Below are 16,773 nucleotides of genomic sequence, written 5' to 3' on the forward strand. Positions count from 1 at the left end.
ATGCAACCCCATACCGTCAGAGATGCAGGCTTCTGAACTGAGCGCTGATAACAACTCAGGTCGTCCTTCTCCTCTTTAGTCCGAATGACACGGCGTCCCTGATTTCCATAAAGAACTTCAAATTTTGATTCGTCTGACCACAGAACAGTTTTCCACTTTGCCACAGTCCATTTTAAATGAGCCTTGGCCCAGAGAAGACATCTGCGCTTCTGGATCATGTTTAGATACGGCTTCTTCTTTGAACTATAGAGTTTTAGCTGGCAACGGCGGATGGCACGGTGAATTGTGTTCACAGATAATGTTCTCTGGAAATATTCCTGAGCCCATTTTGTGATTTCCAATACAGAAGCATGCCTGTATGTGATGCAGTGCCGTCTAAGGGCCCGAAGATCACGGGCACCCAGTATGGTTTTCCGGCCTTGACCCTTACGCACAGAGATTCTTCCAGATTCTCTGAATCTTTTGATGATATTATGCACTGTAGATGATGATATGTTCAAACTCTTTGCAATTTTACACTGTCGAACTCCTTTCTGATATTGCTCCACTATTTGTCGGCGCAGAATTAGGGGGATTGGTGATCCTCTTCCCATCTTTACTTCTGAGAGCCGCTGCCACTCCAAGATGCTCTTTTTATACCCAGTCATGTTAATGACCTATTGCCAATTGACCTAATGAGTTGCAGTTTGGTCCTCCAGCTGTTCCTTTTTTGTACCTTTAACTTTTCCAGCCTCTTATTGCCCCTGTCCCAACTTTTTTGAGATGTGTTGCTGTCATGAAATTTCAAATGAGCCAATATTTGGCATGAAATTTCAAAATGTCTCACTTTCGACATTTGATATGTTGTCTATGTTCTATTGTGAATACAATATCAGTTTTTGAGATTTGTAAATTATTGCATTCCGTTTTTATTTACAATTTGTACTTTGTCCCAACTTTTTTGGAATCGGGGTTGTGTGTGTGTGTGTGTGTATATATATATATATATATATATATATATGTGTATGTATGTGTGTGTGTGTATATATGTGTATATATATATATATATATATATATATATATATATATATATATATATGTGTGTGTGTGTATATATATGTGTGTGTGTGTGTGTGTGTGTGTGTGTGTGTGTATATATATATATAAAATGTATAATAAAAATACTAATAATGATAAACTGAACACCTGCCGCATCAACAACAAACTGGTAAGTTAGGAGGAAGGTTCTTTCGCTGACGTCATATAGCTCCTCCTCCTCTTTCGTCTCCTGGGTGCTGCAGCCCCGTCAAATTTGCCCAAATAGCCGCGTTTTTTTATCATAACTTGTAAAATAGGCGCCTTCGTGAATTAATATATGGATCATCGGGAATTACTTTTTATGTTATAAAACATCGCCAAAGATGTCAAAAACGTGTCATCAGCACTTTAATTTGTACTGTATTCTTATGGAGCAATTTCTGGCACAAGAATTTCCCTCGGGATCAATAAAATTTTATCTTTTCTCTCTTATTTCTAATGACAATTTTCCATAATTTTTTTTTTAGTGCTTTGTTCTCTATGATAAAATATGACATAATAAACAATTATATTTTTCCATTATAATGTAAGGTAGGTGTTTTTTTTTTTTTCTGTGTGATAAACCATTTAATTAAGTGCTATAATATACTACAATGAATATAAGAAGTTTACACACCCCTGTTAAAATTGCAGGTCTTTGTGATAAAACAAACAAACAAGATAAATCATATCAGATCTTTTTCTACCTTTAACGTGATGGTAATCAGCAACATTTCAAGTGAAAGACAAATAGAAACTGATGTGGAAATGTACTTTGAGACTGCGTGTCCTAAAGGGAAAATCAGGGATAATGGAAATCTGTAACTTGTGTGTTTGTGGATTAGTAACTGTGTGTTCTCTTGGTGTTACTGATTAGTTTGGACCATGAAAACTTTTTTTTTTTGTGTGTGTGTATAGCAATGTGAATGCACTATGGAGTAGTGCTCATGCTCTGGCTTATCATCTGGAGAAGACCTTCAGGAAAGATTCTGCAGCTTGGGCTTTGGAGAAGTGTCGGAAGTGGGATGAAGAGGAAAAGCTGATGCCCAGTTTCCTGACTGAGATCACCGATTGCCCCTGCACGCTGGCACAAGCCCGAGCCGACACCGGCAGATTCCATGTGAGATTAAAACTGAAAAACTGAACTGTTGTCTTCGTATCGTAATATTTACAGTACCATTCATAAGTTTGTACACCCCTACTCTAGTCTACATTCCTAGGATTTTCTGTATTGTGACTCTTTTCTACATTGTAGAACAATACTGAAGACATCAAAGCTATGAAATAACATGGAACACGTATGGAATTATGTAGTAAATGAATAAGAAAAAATGTTTTTGATGTTTTAGATTCTTCAAAGTAGCCAGCGTTTAACTTGACACTTTTTGTTTTTATAGTTAAAACCAAGCAACTCCGATATATGGAAACCGAATATAACCTTTTCCAAACAGAGCAGTTTGTGTGAGTATCAGATTACTCGGGTTATTTCCAGCATCTTGATGATGAAACTGCTTCTTGAGACCGTTAAGGCGTAGATCTGGAAGATGGGGAAATCCCCACCGATATTTCATAGCATCTGATCTCTTCATTTCCTCCAGCTGGTCCTGTTTTCCACGCACAGCTTCCTGAGGGTTCCTGGTGCACCGAGTCCTCTTGCTTCTTTTCCTTTCCTTTCTTTTCTTTTCCTTGTTCTTTTCTTTTGTTTCCTCTCCTCTCCCCTTCCCTTCTTTTTCTCTCCCCTTTTCTTTTCCTCCCCTCTCCCCTTCCCTTCTTTCTTTTTCTCTTCCCTTCCCTTTTCTTTTCTCTCCTCTCCCCTTTTCTATTCTTTTCTTTTCCTCTCCTCTTCTTTTTTCTATCCTTTCCTCTCCTTTTCTTTTCCTCTCCCTTTCCTTTCCCTTTTCTTTGCTTTTTTCTTCTCCTCTCCTCTCCCCTTCCCTTTTCTATTCTTTCCTTTTCCTCTCCCCTTCCCTTTTCTTTCTGTTTCCTCTCCTCTTCCCTTTTCTATTCTTTTTTTTCTTTTCTTTCCTCTTCCCTTCCTTTTTTTTCCTTCTCTCCTCTTCTCTTCTCGGCCCGGCCCTTGGTTCCTTCCTGCGTTGGGGCTAAAGGCAGACTGAGCATCACAAAGTGCAAAAATTGACTTGTTCATTAGTTTCTTTTCCTCTCCTCTTTCCCTTCTTTTCTTTTCTTTCCTCTTCCCTTTTCCTCTCCCTTTCCTTTCCCTTTTCTTTGCTTTTTTTTCTTCTCCTCTCCTCTCCCCTTCCCTTTTCTATTCTTTCCTTTTCCTCTCCTCTTCCCTTCCCTTTTCTTTTCTTTTTCTCTCCACTTCCCTTCCCTTTTCTTTCTGTTTTCTCTCCTCTCCTCTTCCCTTTTCTATTCTTTTTCTTTTCTTTTCTTTCCTCTTCCCTTCCTTTTTTTTTCTTCTCCTTCTCTTCTCTTCTCTTCTCTTCTCGGCCCGGCCCTTGGTTCCTTCCTGCGTTGGGGCTAAAGGCAGACTGAGCATCACAAATTGCAAAAATTGACTTGTTCATTAGTTTCTTTTCCTCTCCTCTTCTTTCCCTTCTTTTCTTTTCTTTCCTCTTCCCTTTTCTTTTCCTCTCCCTTTCCTTTCCCTTTTCTTTGCTTTTTTCTTCTCCTCTCCCCTTCCCTTTTCTTTTCTTTCCTTTTCCTCTCCTCTTCCCTTCCCTTTTCTTTTCTTTTTCTCTCCACTTCCCTTCCCTTTTCTTTCTGTTTTCTCTCCTCTCCTCTTCCCTTTTCTATTCTTTTTTTTCTTTTCTTTCCTCTTCCCTTCCTTTTTTTTCTTCTCTTCTCGGCCCGGCCCTTGGTTCCTTCCTGCGTTGGGGTTAAAGGCAGACTGAGCATCACAAAGTGCAAAAATTGACTTGTTCATTAGTTAGCAGGCTGAATCATTAATAAATCTTCTTGGGTTTGATGTTTTCAGACGGATTACGGCTGTGACATTGAGAAAGGCAGTAAGTGCACTTATCATCCAGGAGCCGTGCACTGCGTTCGAGCCATTCAGGGCAGGTAACACGCCAACACGTCAGTACTGAACACGTGCAGAGACCGATCTGTACTGCAACAACCGACGTCCAAGAGCATGAAAGAGGACGTGTTTAATTTTCTTTCTTCTGCTTTCTGTCCAGTCCAAAGTATGCAGCAGGTCAGCAGTGTTGTTATGACAAAACCGGAGCTCAGGTTCTCACCACTGACTCGATTGGGGGAAGTACACCGGACCGAGGGCATGACTGGGGGTCACCGCCGTACAAAAAGCCCCCCAAAGTGCCAGGGTTCTCCCACTGGAAATACGACGTGATCACGTTTTACTACTGCTGCCTGTGGTCAGATAACTGCGACTATTATTTTACACACCGTCCATCCAGCGACTGCAGGACGTACCAGCCTCCGAAAGCAGGTCAGGAAAACGTGTGTTGTTTTTTTTTTTTGGTCCAAGAGGATCAGTTTGTGTGACGTGATTTTATAACTTTTTTTCCTTTTAGCCTCTGTACTTGGTGATCCTCACTTCATCACGTTCGATGGTTCCATGTACACCTTCAACGGTAAAGGAGAATACGTCCTGCTTCACTCCCCACAGTACCAGCTGACCGTGCAGGGCAGAACCGAGCCAATGAAATCGGAGAATGGTAAAATGACTGAAGTGTCAAAATTCTTTCTTTCGTTATAAACTTCAGCATGACTCACTGTTTATGACAAAACAATGAAGACAAAAAAAGTAAATTTTTTTTTTTGAGTTTGTAACATCATGACAAGTACAGTCTTTTCCCTTTAAGGCTCTGTCGTCAAGGCGACGCGTCTCTCCTCAGTGGCCATGAGGGAGAATAGCTCCGATGTCATCGAGGTGCGTCTCACGGATAAAGCAGATCACCTGCAGGTCTTACAGAACCAACAGGTGCTTAGTTTCTCTGAACAGACCTGGATGGATCTTGAAGGTGAGACCTGAGGAATACTTTTACCATGGTAACTGATCTCAGATCAGCTTTGGACTTTCAGGTCCCATTCACCTGGAGAAGAGCTGATCTGGAACAAGCACTGTATATGACACTGGTTCGAGAACAGCCCTAAGCATTTTAATATTGGTTCCAGAACATTTGTATGCCATGTTGTGTATTGGTTCTAGAACATTCCTACACATGAGTGTTGGTTCCAGAACATTCCTATGGTTGGGTTTTGGTTGAGTGTTGGTTCCAGAGCATTCCTACGCATGAATGTTGGTTCCAAGGCGTTCCTAACCATGAGTTTTGGTTGCGTGTTGGTTCCAGAACATTTCTAAGCATGTGTGTTGGTTCCAGAACATTCCTACGGTTGGATTTTGGTTGTGTGTTCGTTCTAGATCATTCTTAAATATGAGTGTAGGTTGTGTGTTGGTTCCAGATCATTCCTAAGCATGAGCATTGGTTGTGTGTTGGTTCCAGAACATGCCTATGGTTGGGTTTTGGTTCCAGATCATTCCTAAGCATGAGTATGGGTTGAGTGTTGGTTCCAGAACATTCTTACGCTTGGGTTTTAGTCATGTGTTGGTTTCAGATCATTCCTAAAGTATGAGTGTGGGTTGTGTGTTGGTTCCAGATCATTCCTAAGCATGAGCATTGGTTGTGTGTTGGTTCCAGAACATGCCTATGGTTGGGTTTTGGTTCCAGATCATTCCTAAGCATGAGTATGGGTTGAGTGTTGGTTCCAGAACATTCTTACGCTTGGGTTTTAGTCATGTGTTGGTTTCAGATCATTCCTAAAGTATGAGTGTGGGTTGTGTGTTGGTTTCAGATCATTCCTAAAGTATGAGTGTGGGTTGTGTGTTGGTTTCAGATCATTCCTAAAGTATGAGTGTGGGTTGTGTGTTGGTTCCAGATCATTCCTAAGCATGAGTATGGGTTGAGTGTTGGTTCCAGAACATTCTTACGCTTGGGTTTTAGTCATGTGTTGGTTTCAGATCATTCCTAAAGTATGAGTGTGGGTTGTGTGTTGGTTTCAGATCATTCCTAAAGTATGAGTGTGGGTTGTGTGTTGGTTTCAGATCATTCCTAAAGTATGAGTGTGGGTTGTGTGTTGGTTTCAGATCATTCCTAAAGTATGAGTGTGGGTTGTGTGTTGGTTCCAGATCATTCCTAAGCATGAGTATTGGTTGTGTGTTGGTTCCAGAACATTTCTAAGCATGAGTGTTGGTTCCAGAACATTCCTACGGTTGGATTTTGGTTGTGTTGGTTCCAGATCATTCTTAAGTATGAGTGTGGGCTGTGTGTTAGTTCCAGAACATTCCTAAACATGAGTATGGTCATGTGTTGGTTCTAGACTGTCCCTAAGCTTGAGTATTGGTTTTAGAACATTTATAAGCAGTCTTGTTTATTCACTATAACAGAGTTCTTAAGACTTTCAGTATCAGTTCCAGAATAGTTCTGATCCTTTCTGTATGCTGGTTCTAAAATAATGCATTCCAGAGCAAGATTGCATCTTGATTCTTAACATTCTGAAGAAAAGGGAAGTTTGGTTCTAGGATATTCCTAAAGCTTTCCAGAACATTTCCAAGATGGATTGAATATTGGATCTAGACCATTTGCAAGCTTTTAAGTGTTCGTTCAAGAACATTTGTTGTGTTTTGGTTCTAAAACATTCCTAAGGCATGTTGACTTTCTAATGAACGTTTTAAAAACCAAGCTGTACATTGTTTCTGGAACGTTCCTGAATGCTAATCCTTTTCCTGTGCCTTCTAGGTGTGTTTGTGTTCTCGGCAGTACCCCAGAACGTCACAGTGATGTTCCCCTCAGGCGCAGGGATCGAGGTTAGAGGTCGAGGAGGGGTCATGACCCTGACTGTTTTACTGCCGCAGGAGTTTAAGAAGAAGACGCAGGGCCTGCTGGGGAAAATGAACGATCATCCTGAAGATGATTTGACCTCCAGTAATGGGACAGTTGTAGGAGGAAACAGCAGCTCTCAAGACATTTTCACATTCGGAGCAGGATGTGAGTCGTCTTATTAATAAGTTAAATTTGGCTTAATGATCTAGACACCCTTATCCTGACTGAAGTGTGTTATATCCTCATACTACAAGTACAGATAACTCGGGGTCTAATAATAATAAGCTAGATTTACTTCTTGGTTCCTTTCACTCAGTCAGGTCTCTCAAAGTTGCCAGAGAAGTAGTGGTGGTAGAAGGATAGAGAAATCTCTCCATCTTCTCTGATCACTCTGTCTTGTCTTCCTTTCAGGGGCCATTACAAACGAGTCGTCTCTCTTCACCTACGACTCGGAGCTCCTCCTAAACGAGTACTACTTCTCCCCAAAGCATGATCCCTCGTTCATCCCGCAGTTCTCCGTGAGCGAAGACACGTCTGATCCGCTCTTGAAGCCCACGCTGAAGATGTGTGTAGGAGACGGTGCTCAGTTCTGTAAATATGACACGCTGAGTACACGCAGCCTGGAGCTGGGCAACAATACGCTGCACGCCGTCCGCGCTCACACAGCCACGGCAGAGGACCTACAGCCTGGTGAGAGAAAATCAAAAGTGTTGTTATAATTCAGGTATCGGTGTTTACATTAGAAACGTTCTTAATGCTGTCCGGTTGCTTTGTAATGAGGATTACAGAGATCCCTTTATAACATTAGGATCATGTAAATGTGAAAATGAATCAAATCCATTTATAGAAATTGAAGCCATGCACAGGGGCCGTACAGGGAGCTCCAACAAAGGATGCGCAGGGGCTCAAATAGTGGGTGTGCAGGGGTCACACCGGGGCTCAAATAGTGGATGCGCAGGGGTTGCGCAGGGGCTCAAATAGTGGGCGCAAACGGGCATGTGCAGGAATTCAAACAGGGCTCAAACGGGGGATGCGCAGGGGCTCAAACGGGACACGCAGGGGACATGTGGGGCTCAAACAGGGGCTTCATACAGGGGACACACAGGGGCTCAAACGGGGGACACGCAGGGACTCAAACGGGCTCAAATGGGATACGCAGGGGCTCAAACAGGGGCCACGCAGGGCTCAAATGGGACACGCAGGGGCTCAAATGGGCTCAAACAGGGGACACGCAGGGCTTCAAGCAGGGACAGAATCAGAGCTGACGAGCAAGAACGCAAACCTTTATGACCTCAAATCACTCTTCATGTCTGTTACACATTGCTACATATCATACTTTATAGAAAACCTCATCAAATCTGATAAGACTTTACAAATCTCTTATCAGCGTTGTGTTATCACTTCTCAAAGATCACATCACTTCAACCTTTTGGCACCCCTTGGAAAGATTTCACCAAGAGGTGGATATTTTCTTTTTTTCTAGCCCTTCTCTACGGGGATGGGGGGAGATGGGTAATATTCATGGAGGTCACTGTATCTTTCTCTTACAGAATAAACACAACCACAGTAAACCGTTACAGCAGTTCGGAGGTTCGTTCATACAGTAAGAGATCTCTGATTTATCTCCGAGGCACAGTCTGTACATTTACTACTATCTGTTTCATCAAAATAATCTCATCTCATTATCTGTAGCCGCTTTATCCTTCTACAGGGTCGCAGGCAAGCTGGAGCCTATCCCAGCTGACTACGGGCGAAAGGCGGGGTACACCCTGGACAAGTCGCCAGGTCATCACAGGGCTGACACATAGACACAGACAACCATTCACACTCACATTCACACCTACGCTCAATTTAGAGTCACCAGTTAACCTAACCTGCATGTCTTTGGACTGTGGGGGAAACCGGAGCACCCGGAGGAAACCCACGCAGACACGGGGAGAACATGCAAACTCCGCACAGAAAGGCCCTCGCCGGCCCCGGGGCTCGAACCCGGACCTTCTTGCTGTGAGGCGACAGCGCTAACCGCTACACCACCGTGCCGCCCTCATCAAAATAATAATAATTTTTATTTCTCCAAGACCACCTTCACAATTAAGACCACTTTACAATTCAGAATAAAAGATTAAATAAATAATGTTTAATCAATCTGTAGTCGGGGATCTCAATAAATATATATAATGAAGCTAAATTAATTTAAACATTGATGCATTATTTCCGTGTGTACAATAATATTTTGGCTGTTTATTGGAGTTTTTTTTTTTTTTAATTCACAAAGCATTTTAATGGCAATAGTTATTAAATTAAAGTTAATATTGTTTATAGGTGTTTTGTTTGTAGGGTTCTTTAATTGTTCCTGATTCTGTTTGGGGAAACAATGAACCTTTAAAGAGCTTTCTTTAGCCCTAAGAGTGTTTGTTTGTTTGTTTGTTTGTTTGTTTGTTTGTTTGTTTGTTTGTTTGTTTGTTTGTTTGTTTTTGAGTTAATGACACAAGTGAACTTTCTAATGAGCTAAAAGCTATTCTAAAACATTAAAAAAAAAAAAACCTTGGAAAAAATACTCCATTTTGAGAACCATACTACTACTCCTACTAAACACAGATGATATAATTTTAAGAGAGCCTTTTTTTTTAATATTAATAAAGTTTTGTACTTGTACTGTTTGAGAAATATTATAAAATAAACTGGAGTACTAAAAAACCCCACATTTTTATTTTGGTACTGTAAGGATCCTCAGTCTCGCGCGCACACACACTTAAACGCTTGATTACATCATTTAGGTGAGAAAGCTAGGTGTTCAGAAACTAATTAAACTTTTAGCTCCGTGTAGTTTTATTGAGGAATCTTAAACAAGTCTCATTTATTTAGTACATTTAATTTGGGCCTCATGGAAAGCTACTACTGAAGAGAAAAGAGATTAATTTCTTCTCGCTAACTAGCCGGTTAGATTATAGTAACGAACTCTGATTATAAGATGGAGTTCATCATTTAAGAATCTTTTTCATTGAATATTTGTTAAAAACTAGTGTTGACCCTCATTGTTCATGCACCTATTTTTTTTTTTTTTTAACCATTTATACCCCATACTGTATGTGCTGTTGTTCTCAAATCTGATTGGTCAGTAGGTGGATGTTTGATTAATTTTCTATCACAGCAGCTCTGACTGTATAAATAGAACCTTTTCTACTTAATGGTTCTATAACGTAACATCATTACAAAATAAACCAAGTGTTGTAATGTATAAATACAACCCCGATTCCAAAAAAGTTGGGACAAAGTACAAATTGTAAATAAAAGCAGAATGCAATGATGTGGAAGTTTCAAAATTCCATATTTTATTCAGAATAGAACATAGATGGCATATCAAATGTTTAAACTGAGAAAATGTATCATTTAAAGAGAAAAATTAGGTGATTTTAAATTTCATGACAACAACACATCTCAAAAAAGTTGGGACAAGGCCATGTTTCCCACTGTGAGACATCCCCTTTTCTCTTTACAACAGTCTGTAAACGTCTGGGGACTGAGGAGACAAGTTGCTCAAGTTTAGGGATAGGAATGTTAACCCATTCTTGTCTAATGTAGGATTCTAGTTGCTCAACTGTCTTAGGTCTTTTTTGTCGTATCTTCCGTTTTATGATGCGCCAAATGTTTTCTATGGGTGAAAGATCTGGACTGCAGGCTGGCCAGTTCAGTACCCGGACCCTTCTTCTACGCAGCCATGATGCTGTAATCGATGCAGTATGTGGTTTGGCATTGTCATGTTGGAAAATGCAAGGTCTTCCCTGAAAGAGACGTCGTCTGGATGGGAGCATATGTTGCTCTAGAACCTGGATATACCTTTCAGCATTGATGGTGTCTTTCCAGATGTGTAAGCTGCCCATGCCACACGCACTAATGCAACCCCATACCATCAGAGATGCAGGCTTCTGAACTGAGCGCTGATAACAACTTGGGTCGTCCTTCTCCTCTTTAGTCCGAATGACACGGCGTCCCTGATTTCCATAAAGAACTTCAAATTTTGATTCGTCTGACCACAGAACAGTTTTCCACTTTGCCACAGTCCATTTTAAATGAGCCTTGGCCCAGAGAAGACGTCTGCGCTTCTGGATCATGTTTAGATACGGCTGCTTCTTTGAACTATAGAGTTTTGGCTGGCAACGGCGGATGGCACGGTGAATTGCGTTCACAGATAATGTTCTCTGGAAATATTCCTGAGCCCATTTTGTGATTTCCAATACAGAAGCATGCCTGTATGTGATGCAGTGCCGTCTAAGGGCCTGAAGATCACGGGCACCCAGTATGGTTTTCCGGCCTTGACCCTTACGCACAGAGATTCTTCCAGATTCTCTGAATCTTTTGATGATATTATGCACTGTAGATGATGATATGTTCAAACTCTTTGCAATTTTACACTGTCGAACTCCTTTCTGATATTGCTCCACTATTTGTCGGCGCAGAATTAGGGGGATTGGTGATCCTCTTCCCATCTTTACTTCTGAGAGCCGCTGCCACTCCAAGATGCTCTTTTTATACCCAGTCATGTTAATAACCTATTGCCAATTGACCTAATGAGTTGCAATTTGGTCCTCCAGCTGTTCCTTTTTTGTACCTTTAACTTTTCCAGCCTCTTATTGCCCCTGTCCCAACTTTTTTGAGATGTGTTGTAGAGCCCTGCACTCCCGCGGGGGACCCACGGGACCCGCCGCAAAGCAGTGCGGCGCGGGACAAATTTTGAAAGCTCATTGCGGGCGGGAGCGGGCGGGAGCGGTGATAAGCTGCAGTCCCGCTAACTAAAAACGTGTTTAAAATAAAATTTTTAAATTATTAATTTATGTCTATCATATATAATTTGTGCTGGATATTTTATTTGGCATTAATAAAAACATTTTAAGATGCCTAAATTTGCAGAGAAAGTCAGATTGCCATTGATCACCCTAACGGGCAATCCTTTGATCACTCTAATGACTCGCCGTTCACACCCAGCCTCCAGTGACCCACACTAACATGATGCCTCAATGACACCTTAGATGAGCTGGTCATCAGCATTCTGATTCTGATCCAGGAGAGGATAAATAACTCTCATACGTTTCCGATTCCTTTCCTCTTCCGTGTTTGAGATCTCCGATCATGGCAGAAGAGCAGAGCTCCTCTACTGAAGCTCACAGTGCTTCAAAAGTAAGTGCTGCTTTAAAAAGAGGTACATTTACCGTTAAAAAGTCAAGAGTCCTGAAATCGGACATTTGGAAATCATTCTCACTCGTGTACGACGCGGAGGGAAATCAGCTGCCCTTTGCTTGCTGTGATAAGTGCCAAAAGGTTCTGACATACTAGGATATTCTAGTTAGAAATGCTTTACAAATGTAAAGTGGGTTAGCCTAATGTTTTGTATGGCTGAACAATAAATATACCAAATTTCCACTTGGAATTACGTGCTCGCCTGTCTTTTTTTTATTGTTTATTATTATTATTATTATTAGAGACACTGACGAAGGCAACAGCCGAAACGTTTGTCTCCTGCTGCTGCTAAAAACAACTGAAAATAAATGTAACTAAAAGAATAAGTTCAAGAGTGCGATCCATCTCTCCTTTCACACTAATTATTCATAGGAGACGCACCACGGGAGAGCGCATACTTAAATGATTAGCCTACTTAAATAATTATTATTATTATTAGGTCTACATGTTGCCATTTCAACATTCCGAATTCAGAAACAAGGTAAATAATAACGAACGTGAGCTGTAGATATTTATGCTCAAATCCACTCAAAGTAGGGGGCGGGGCACCATCACGCTGTGTCAAGACAAGAACTTTCCTGAGAAATAACGCGAACGTCTGCATCATGTGGGATTTGCGGGCTGGAGCGGGACAAAATATGGCAGGCGCGGGCGGGAGCGGGACTGAAAATCATAATTCTTTGTGGGAGCGGGCGGGAGCGGGACTGCACAATGCGGGAGCAGGACTGAAAAATCCGACCCGCGCAGACCTAATGTGTTGCTGTCATGAAATTTCAAATGAGCCAGTATTTGGCATGAAATTTCAAAATGTCTCACTTTTGACATTTGATATGTTGTCTATGTTCTATTGTGAATACAGTATCAGTTTTTGAGATTTGTAAATTATTGCATTCCGTTTTTATTTATAATTTGTACTTTGTCCCAACTTTTTTGGAATCGGGGTTGTATAAGTGTGAGTTATACAATTCACCAATGACACACTTTTGAGAGATATTGTGATGAAATTGTAGTGACTTTTATCCTCAGATTAATGTTTTCCTGATCCTCAGTGGTATCCTGTGGCTGGTTACGGCCGCCCAAACAGGGGCAGAAAGAAGGAACACTGTATTTGGAGGGCGCCAATGTCTCATTCTCCTGCAACCGTGGTTATCGTCTCTACGGCTCACGGGAGCGTGTGTGTCAGAAAGACGGACTGTGGTCTGGAGAGGATACACACTGTGTTTCAGGTGAGCTGTGGATCACTGTTCAACAGTTCGTATAGTTAAGGAATATCAGATGAGTGAGTGCTGTGCTCGTAGATCGTAGGTACGAGGCTGGAGGCCGAGTCCGGGACTTAATCACAATCAGGCAGCAGCATGTCCTCAAGTGTGATATCACTTTTATATACCAGTTCTATAAACAATTAAAATAATCTCGAGTAAGTGACATTTTGGACACAGTGGATAAAGGTTCTGTTTAATTCTGCTCCATGAGCAGAAATACAGTGCTGAACAAAAGTCTTAGCCCCCCTATTTCTATTTTTTTCATACAAACTTTGTTATAGATTTCTATGTTATGACTTCTACATTATCGAGTCAAAACATTACAAAAACATTTCAGAGTTCCAAACGTTCGGTTTTTTTTTTCCCAGCACAAAATGAAATGCTACAGGAAAAAAAAAAATTGTCATATGTCTGAGCTGCGTATTCCATAAGAGAGCACTTTTCAGATTAAAAAAGAAAACATAATGAAGGCTGCTGGGTTTTGGTGTAAAATGAAGAAGCGAGTGTGACGGTCAAAGTGTCCAGAAGAACTGCGGCTGGTTCTGTAAGATGCTCAGTAAAACCTACAGATCATTTCCGCATAAAACTGCACTCACTGGACCTCGGACTACTATTTTATTTTTATTTTTTTTAAAGTAAAGGGTCGTCTCACACCAAATATTCATCTCATCTCATTATCCCGAGCCGCTTTATCCTGTTCTACAGGGTCGCAGGCAAGCTGGAGCCTATCCCAGCTGACTATGGGCGAAAGGCGGGGTACACCCTGGACAAGTCGCCAGGTCATCACAGGGCTGACACATAGACACAGACAACCATTCACACTCACATTCACACCTACGCTCAATTTAGAGTCACCAGTTAACCTAACCTGCATGTCTTTGGACTGTGGGGGAAACCGGAGCACCCGGAGGAAACCCACACCGACACGGGGAGAACATGCAAACTCCGCACAGAAAGGCCCTCGCCGGCCACGGGGCTCGAACCCAGGACCTTCTTGCTGTGGGGCGACAGCGCTAACCACTACACCACCGTGCCGCCCACCAAATATTCACTTTGCATTTATTAATTTAAAAGTATTGTACTTCTTCCCACTCCTTTTTCGAACAATGTGCGGTGTATTGTAATGTCTGAGCTCTTTATGTATTTTATTTATTAATTTTTTTTGTCACTTTCTCATGTTCTTTCTTTTGTATGTACAAATAGTTACATACATTTTTTTATACATGTTCGAAATAAATAAATTCAAAAAATAATAATAATTTATTACAGCTTACTGATTACTTATGTTTTTTTTTATGTTGCAACATTTCTTTACATGTGCCTAAGACTTTGTTGCACACAGTACTGTAGCTCTTGAAGAAGCCACACCCACTTTATAGGATGCTAGCTAGCTCAAACTGACACTTTTTTTTTGTACTTTCCTGCTTAAAAGTACTTTTGATAAAATTGGCGTCCCTTCTTCCTTGTCATCTTAATGGAGAACTGAAGTCATTTTTAAACTTGCTTTATTTCTTAATTAACGTGTTATTCAATTACGTTTTCGGTTTTAGTAACCTTATATCGTGACTCGTATTGGCAACTAATCGCAATTAAATATTATACTTATCGGCCTATTCGGTTTTTAGCCGTGTTGAATTTAGTTCGTTTGGTCCACGGCAGGCGTCGCTTATCCGCGCGATCTTCACGAGACTTGTGCGAGACTTCGAAACGTGAAGAAGTGTCAGCCAGGTGTCAGTGCCGCCATTTTGAAAACTGTTTTCCAAACGAAATATTGCACAAAACGAGTTTAAATGACGATTACTGCCTACTTTTTTCAAACTTTCCTGATTGCTATCAAAACAAACAAAACTCCCAGCTTGATTACATCAGCATTCGAAAGAAGGCGAGCGTGTTTTTTGACAACGTTGGCAGATGTCGGTCACTTTGATTTCCGCTGTACGTTTTACTTCCGTCCTACGATGTCTCGCACAGGTCTCAATGAATCTCGTTTACGCCCATTGCTTTGACATATGGACTGATATATTACAGAGCGTATTTCAAACACTCATAACTTGCTATAGCAGCGACAAAATAGCGATCAAAAATGCATTCCGATATTTAATAAAATGAGAAATAGAATTTTGATAATAAAAAATTTGCCTTCGGTTCCCCTTTAAAGTGACACGGGTCGATGTGTTAAAAAGATGAATAGTACTCTGGGGCGCTAGAATAACCCCTAGGTACTTGAATCACATGCTGTATTGCCCGCTGTCGCTGTCTCATGCCTGTGAAGGAGAACGAGCTGGAACGAGCTGGAAAACCACCGCACGCTAATGTTTACACTTGGGGACGGAAACGGCCAAAGTTTATCTTTATTATAATCTTATAACAAGTGTTGCCAGCCAAAACAAACCTTGCCCGGTAGCACTTATGATGAATATGAAGGAAGATATCATGAAAAAATGATTTTGACCTTGTGTGTGTGAACATACAGTACTTGGCCAATAAACATGGCTCTGATTCTCTGCTGCTCTCAGCCAATCAGAACACACCGTACTGCGCCATTGTTACACTCTTATATTCTTACAGCACGATGACATAATGGCTACCGCTTCTGTATGAAACAGTAGCCACAAAAACCTTGACCAAATGACCCCCAAAATGTTAGCGGTTCTATTTGAGACCAATGCCCATCTGTCCGGAAAGTTTCATGAAGGTTGATCCGGCCGTTTTCCTGTAATATCATTTACAAACAAACAAACCCCACTGAAAACAATACCTCGCCCCCTGGTGGATTCCGTCCCGGGCGAGGTAATGAGCGAGGCTGTTAACGAACATGGTGGAACCGGTGGCCTCCGACACAGAAGCGAGCGCTCGAGAGCCTTCAAGCTCACGGCTGCGTTTAGATTTGGAATATTTCAATTCTCGATTTTCAGAAAAATATTTTTCTAAATATTTCAGTTTGTCTCGATTCAGGAGTCTTCGTTCGATCTGGGCGATCCGCCATCAAGGCGGATCGCCCAGATCGAACGAAGACTCCTGAATCGAGACAAACTGAAATATTTAGAAAAATATTTTTTGCTGTCGCTCCATGGCCGCGACCTCTGATGTGACTTATCCGAACTGGCTGCTGAGTGAGCACTTTGTAAACGGACTAACGTGGTTGGGATGCCCCGCGTTAGGAAACTGAACATATTGAAACAATGAGATGGGTATCAGCTCAAACAATTCAGGAAGGGGAGTGGATTCAATGATTCCTGAACCAGCACATCGACCTGGGTCACTTTAAGTTACGGTCATGAAAAGCATCATTTGCCGTCTCCACTGACGATATCATGTGCACTCTTGGAACGCTGCTCAACCAATCAGGGACCGGTTTCCTAAGCCTCTTAACACTAAGATCATCTTAACTAAGAGAGAGAGAGCGAGAGAGT

General features: G+C 41.5%; 1 protein-coding gene across 1 annotated transcript in view; it reads left to right on the forward strand.

The window, feature by feature from the left end:
- Positions 1 to 16,773, forward strand: part of susd2 (sushi domain containing 2) — a 79,610-nt gene that overhangs the window by 14,098 nt on the left and 48,739 nt on the right. The window contains exons 6-13 of the mRNA XM_060907471.1: positions 1,975 to 2,176; positions 3,995 to 4,080; positions 4,200 to 4,468; positions 4,554 to 4,697; positions 4,845 to 5,003; positions 6,780 to 7,028; positions 7,275 to 7,553; positions 13,148 to 13,324. Coding sequence (XP_060763454.1) covers positions 1,975 to 2,176; positions 3,995 to 4,080; positions 4,200 to 4,468; positions 4,554 to 4,697; positions 4,845 to 5,003; positions 6,780 to 7,028; positions 7,275 to 7,553; positions 13,148 to 13,324 — 1,565 coding nt within the window. The remainder of the gene's footprint in view (positions 1 to 1,974; positions 2,177 to 3,994; positions 4,081 to 4,199; positions 4,469 to 4,553; positions 4,698 to 4,844; positions 5,004 to 6,779; positions 7,029 to 7,274; positions 7,554 to 13,147; positions 13,325 to 16,773) is intronic.

The sequence above is a fragment of the Neoarius graeffei genome, chromosome 24, assembly GCF_027579695.1.
Source record: "Neoarius graeffei isolate fNeoGra1 chromosome 24, fNeoGra1.pri, whole genome shotgun sequence".
NCBI classification, from domain to species: Eukaryota; Metazoa; Chordata; class Actinopteri; order Siluriformes; family Ariidae; genus Neoarius; species Neoarius graeffei.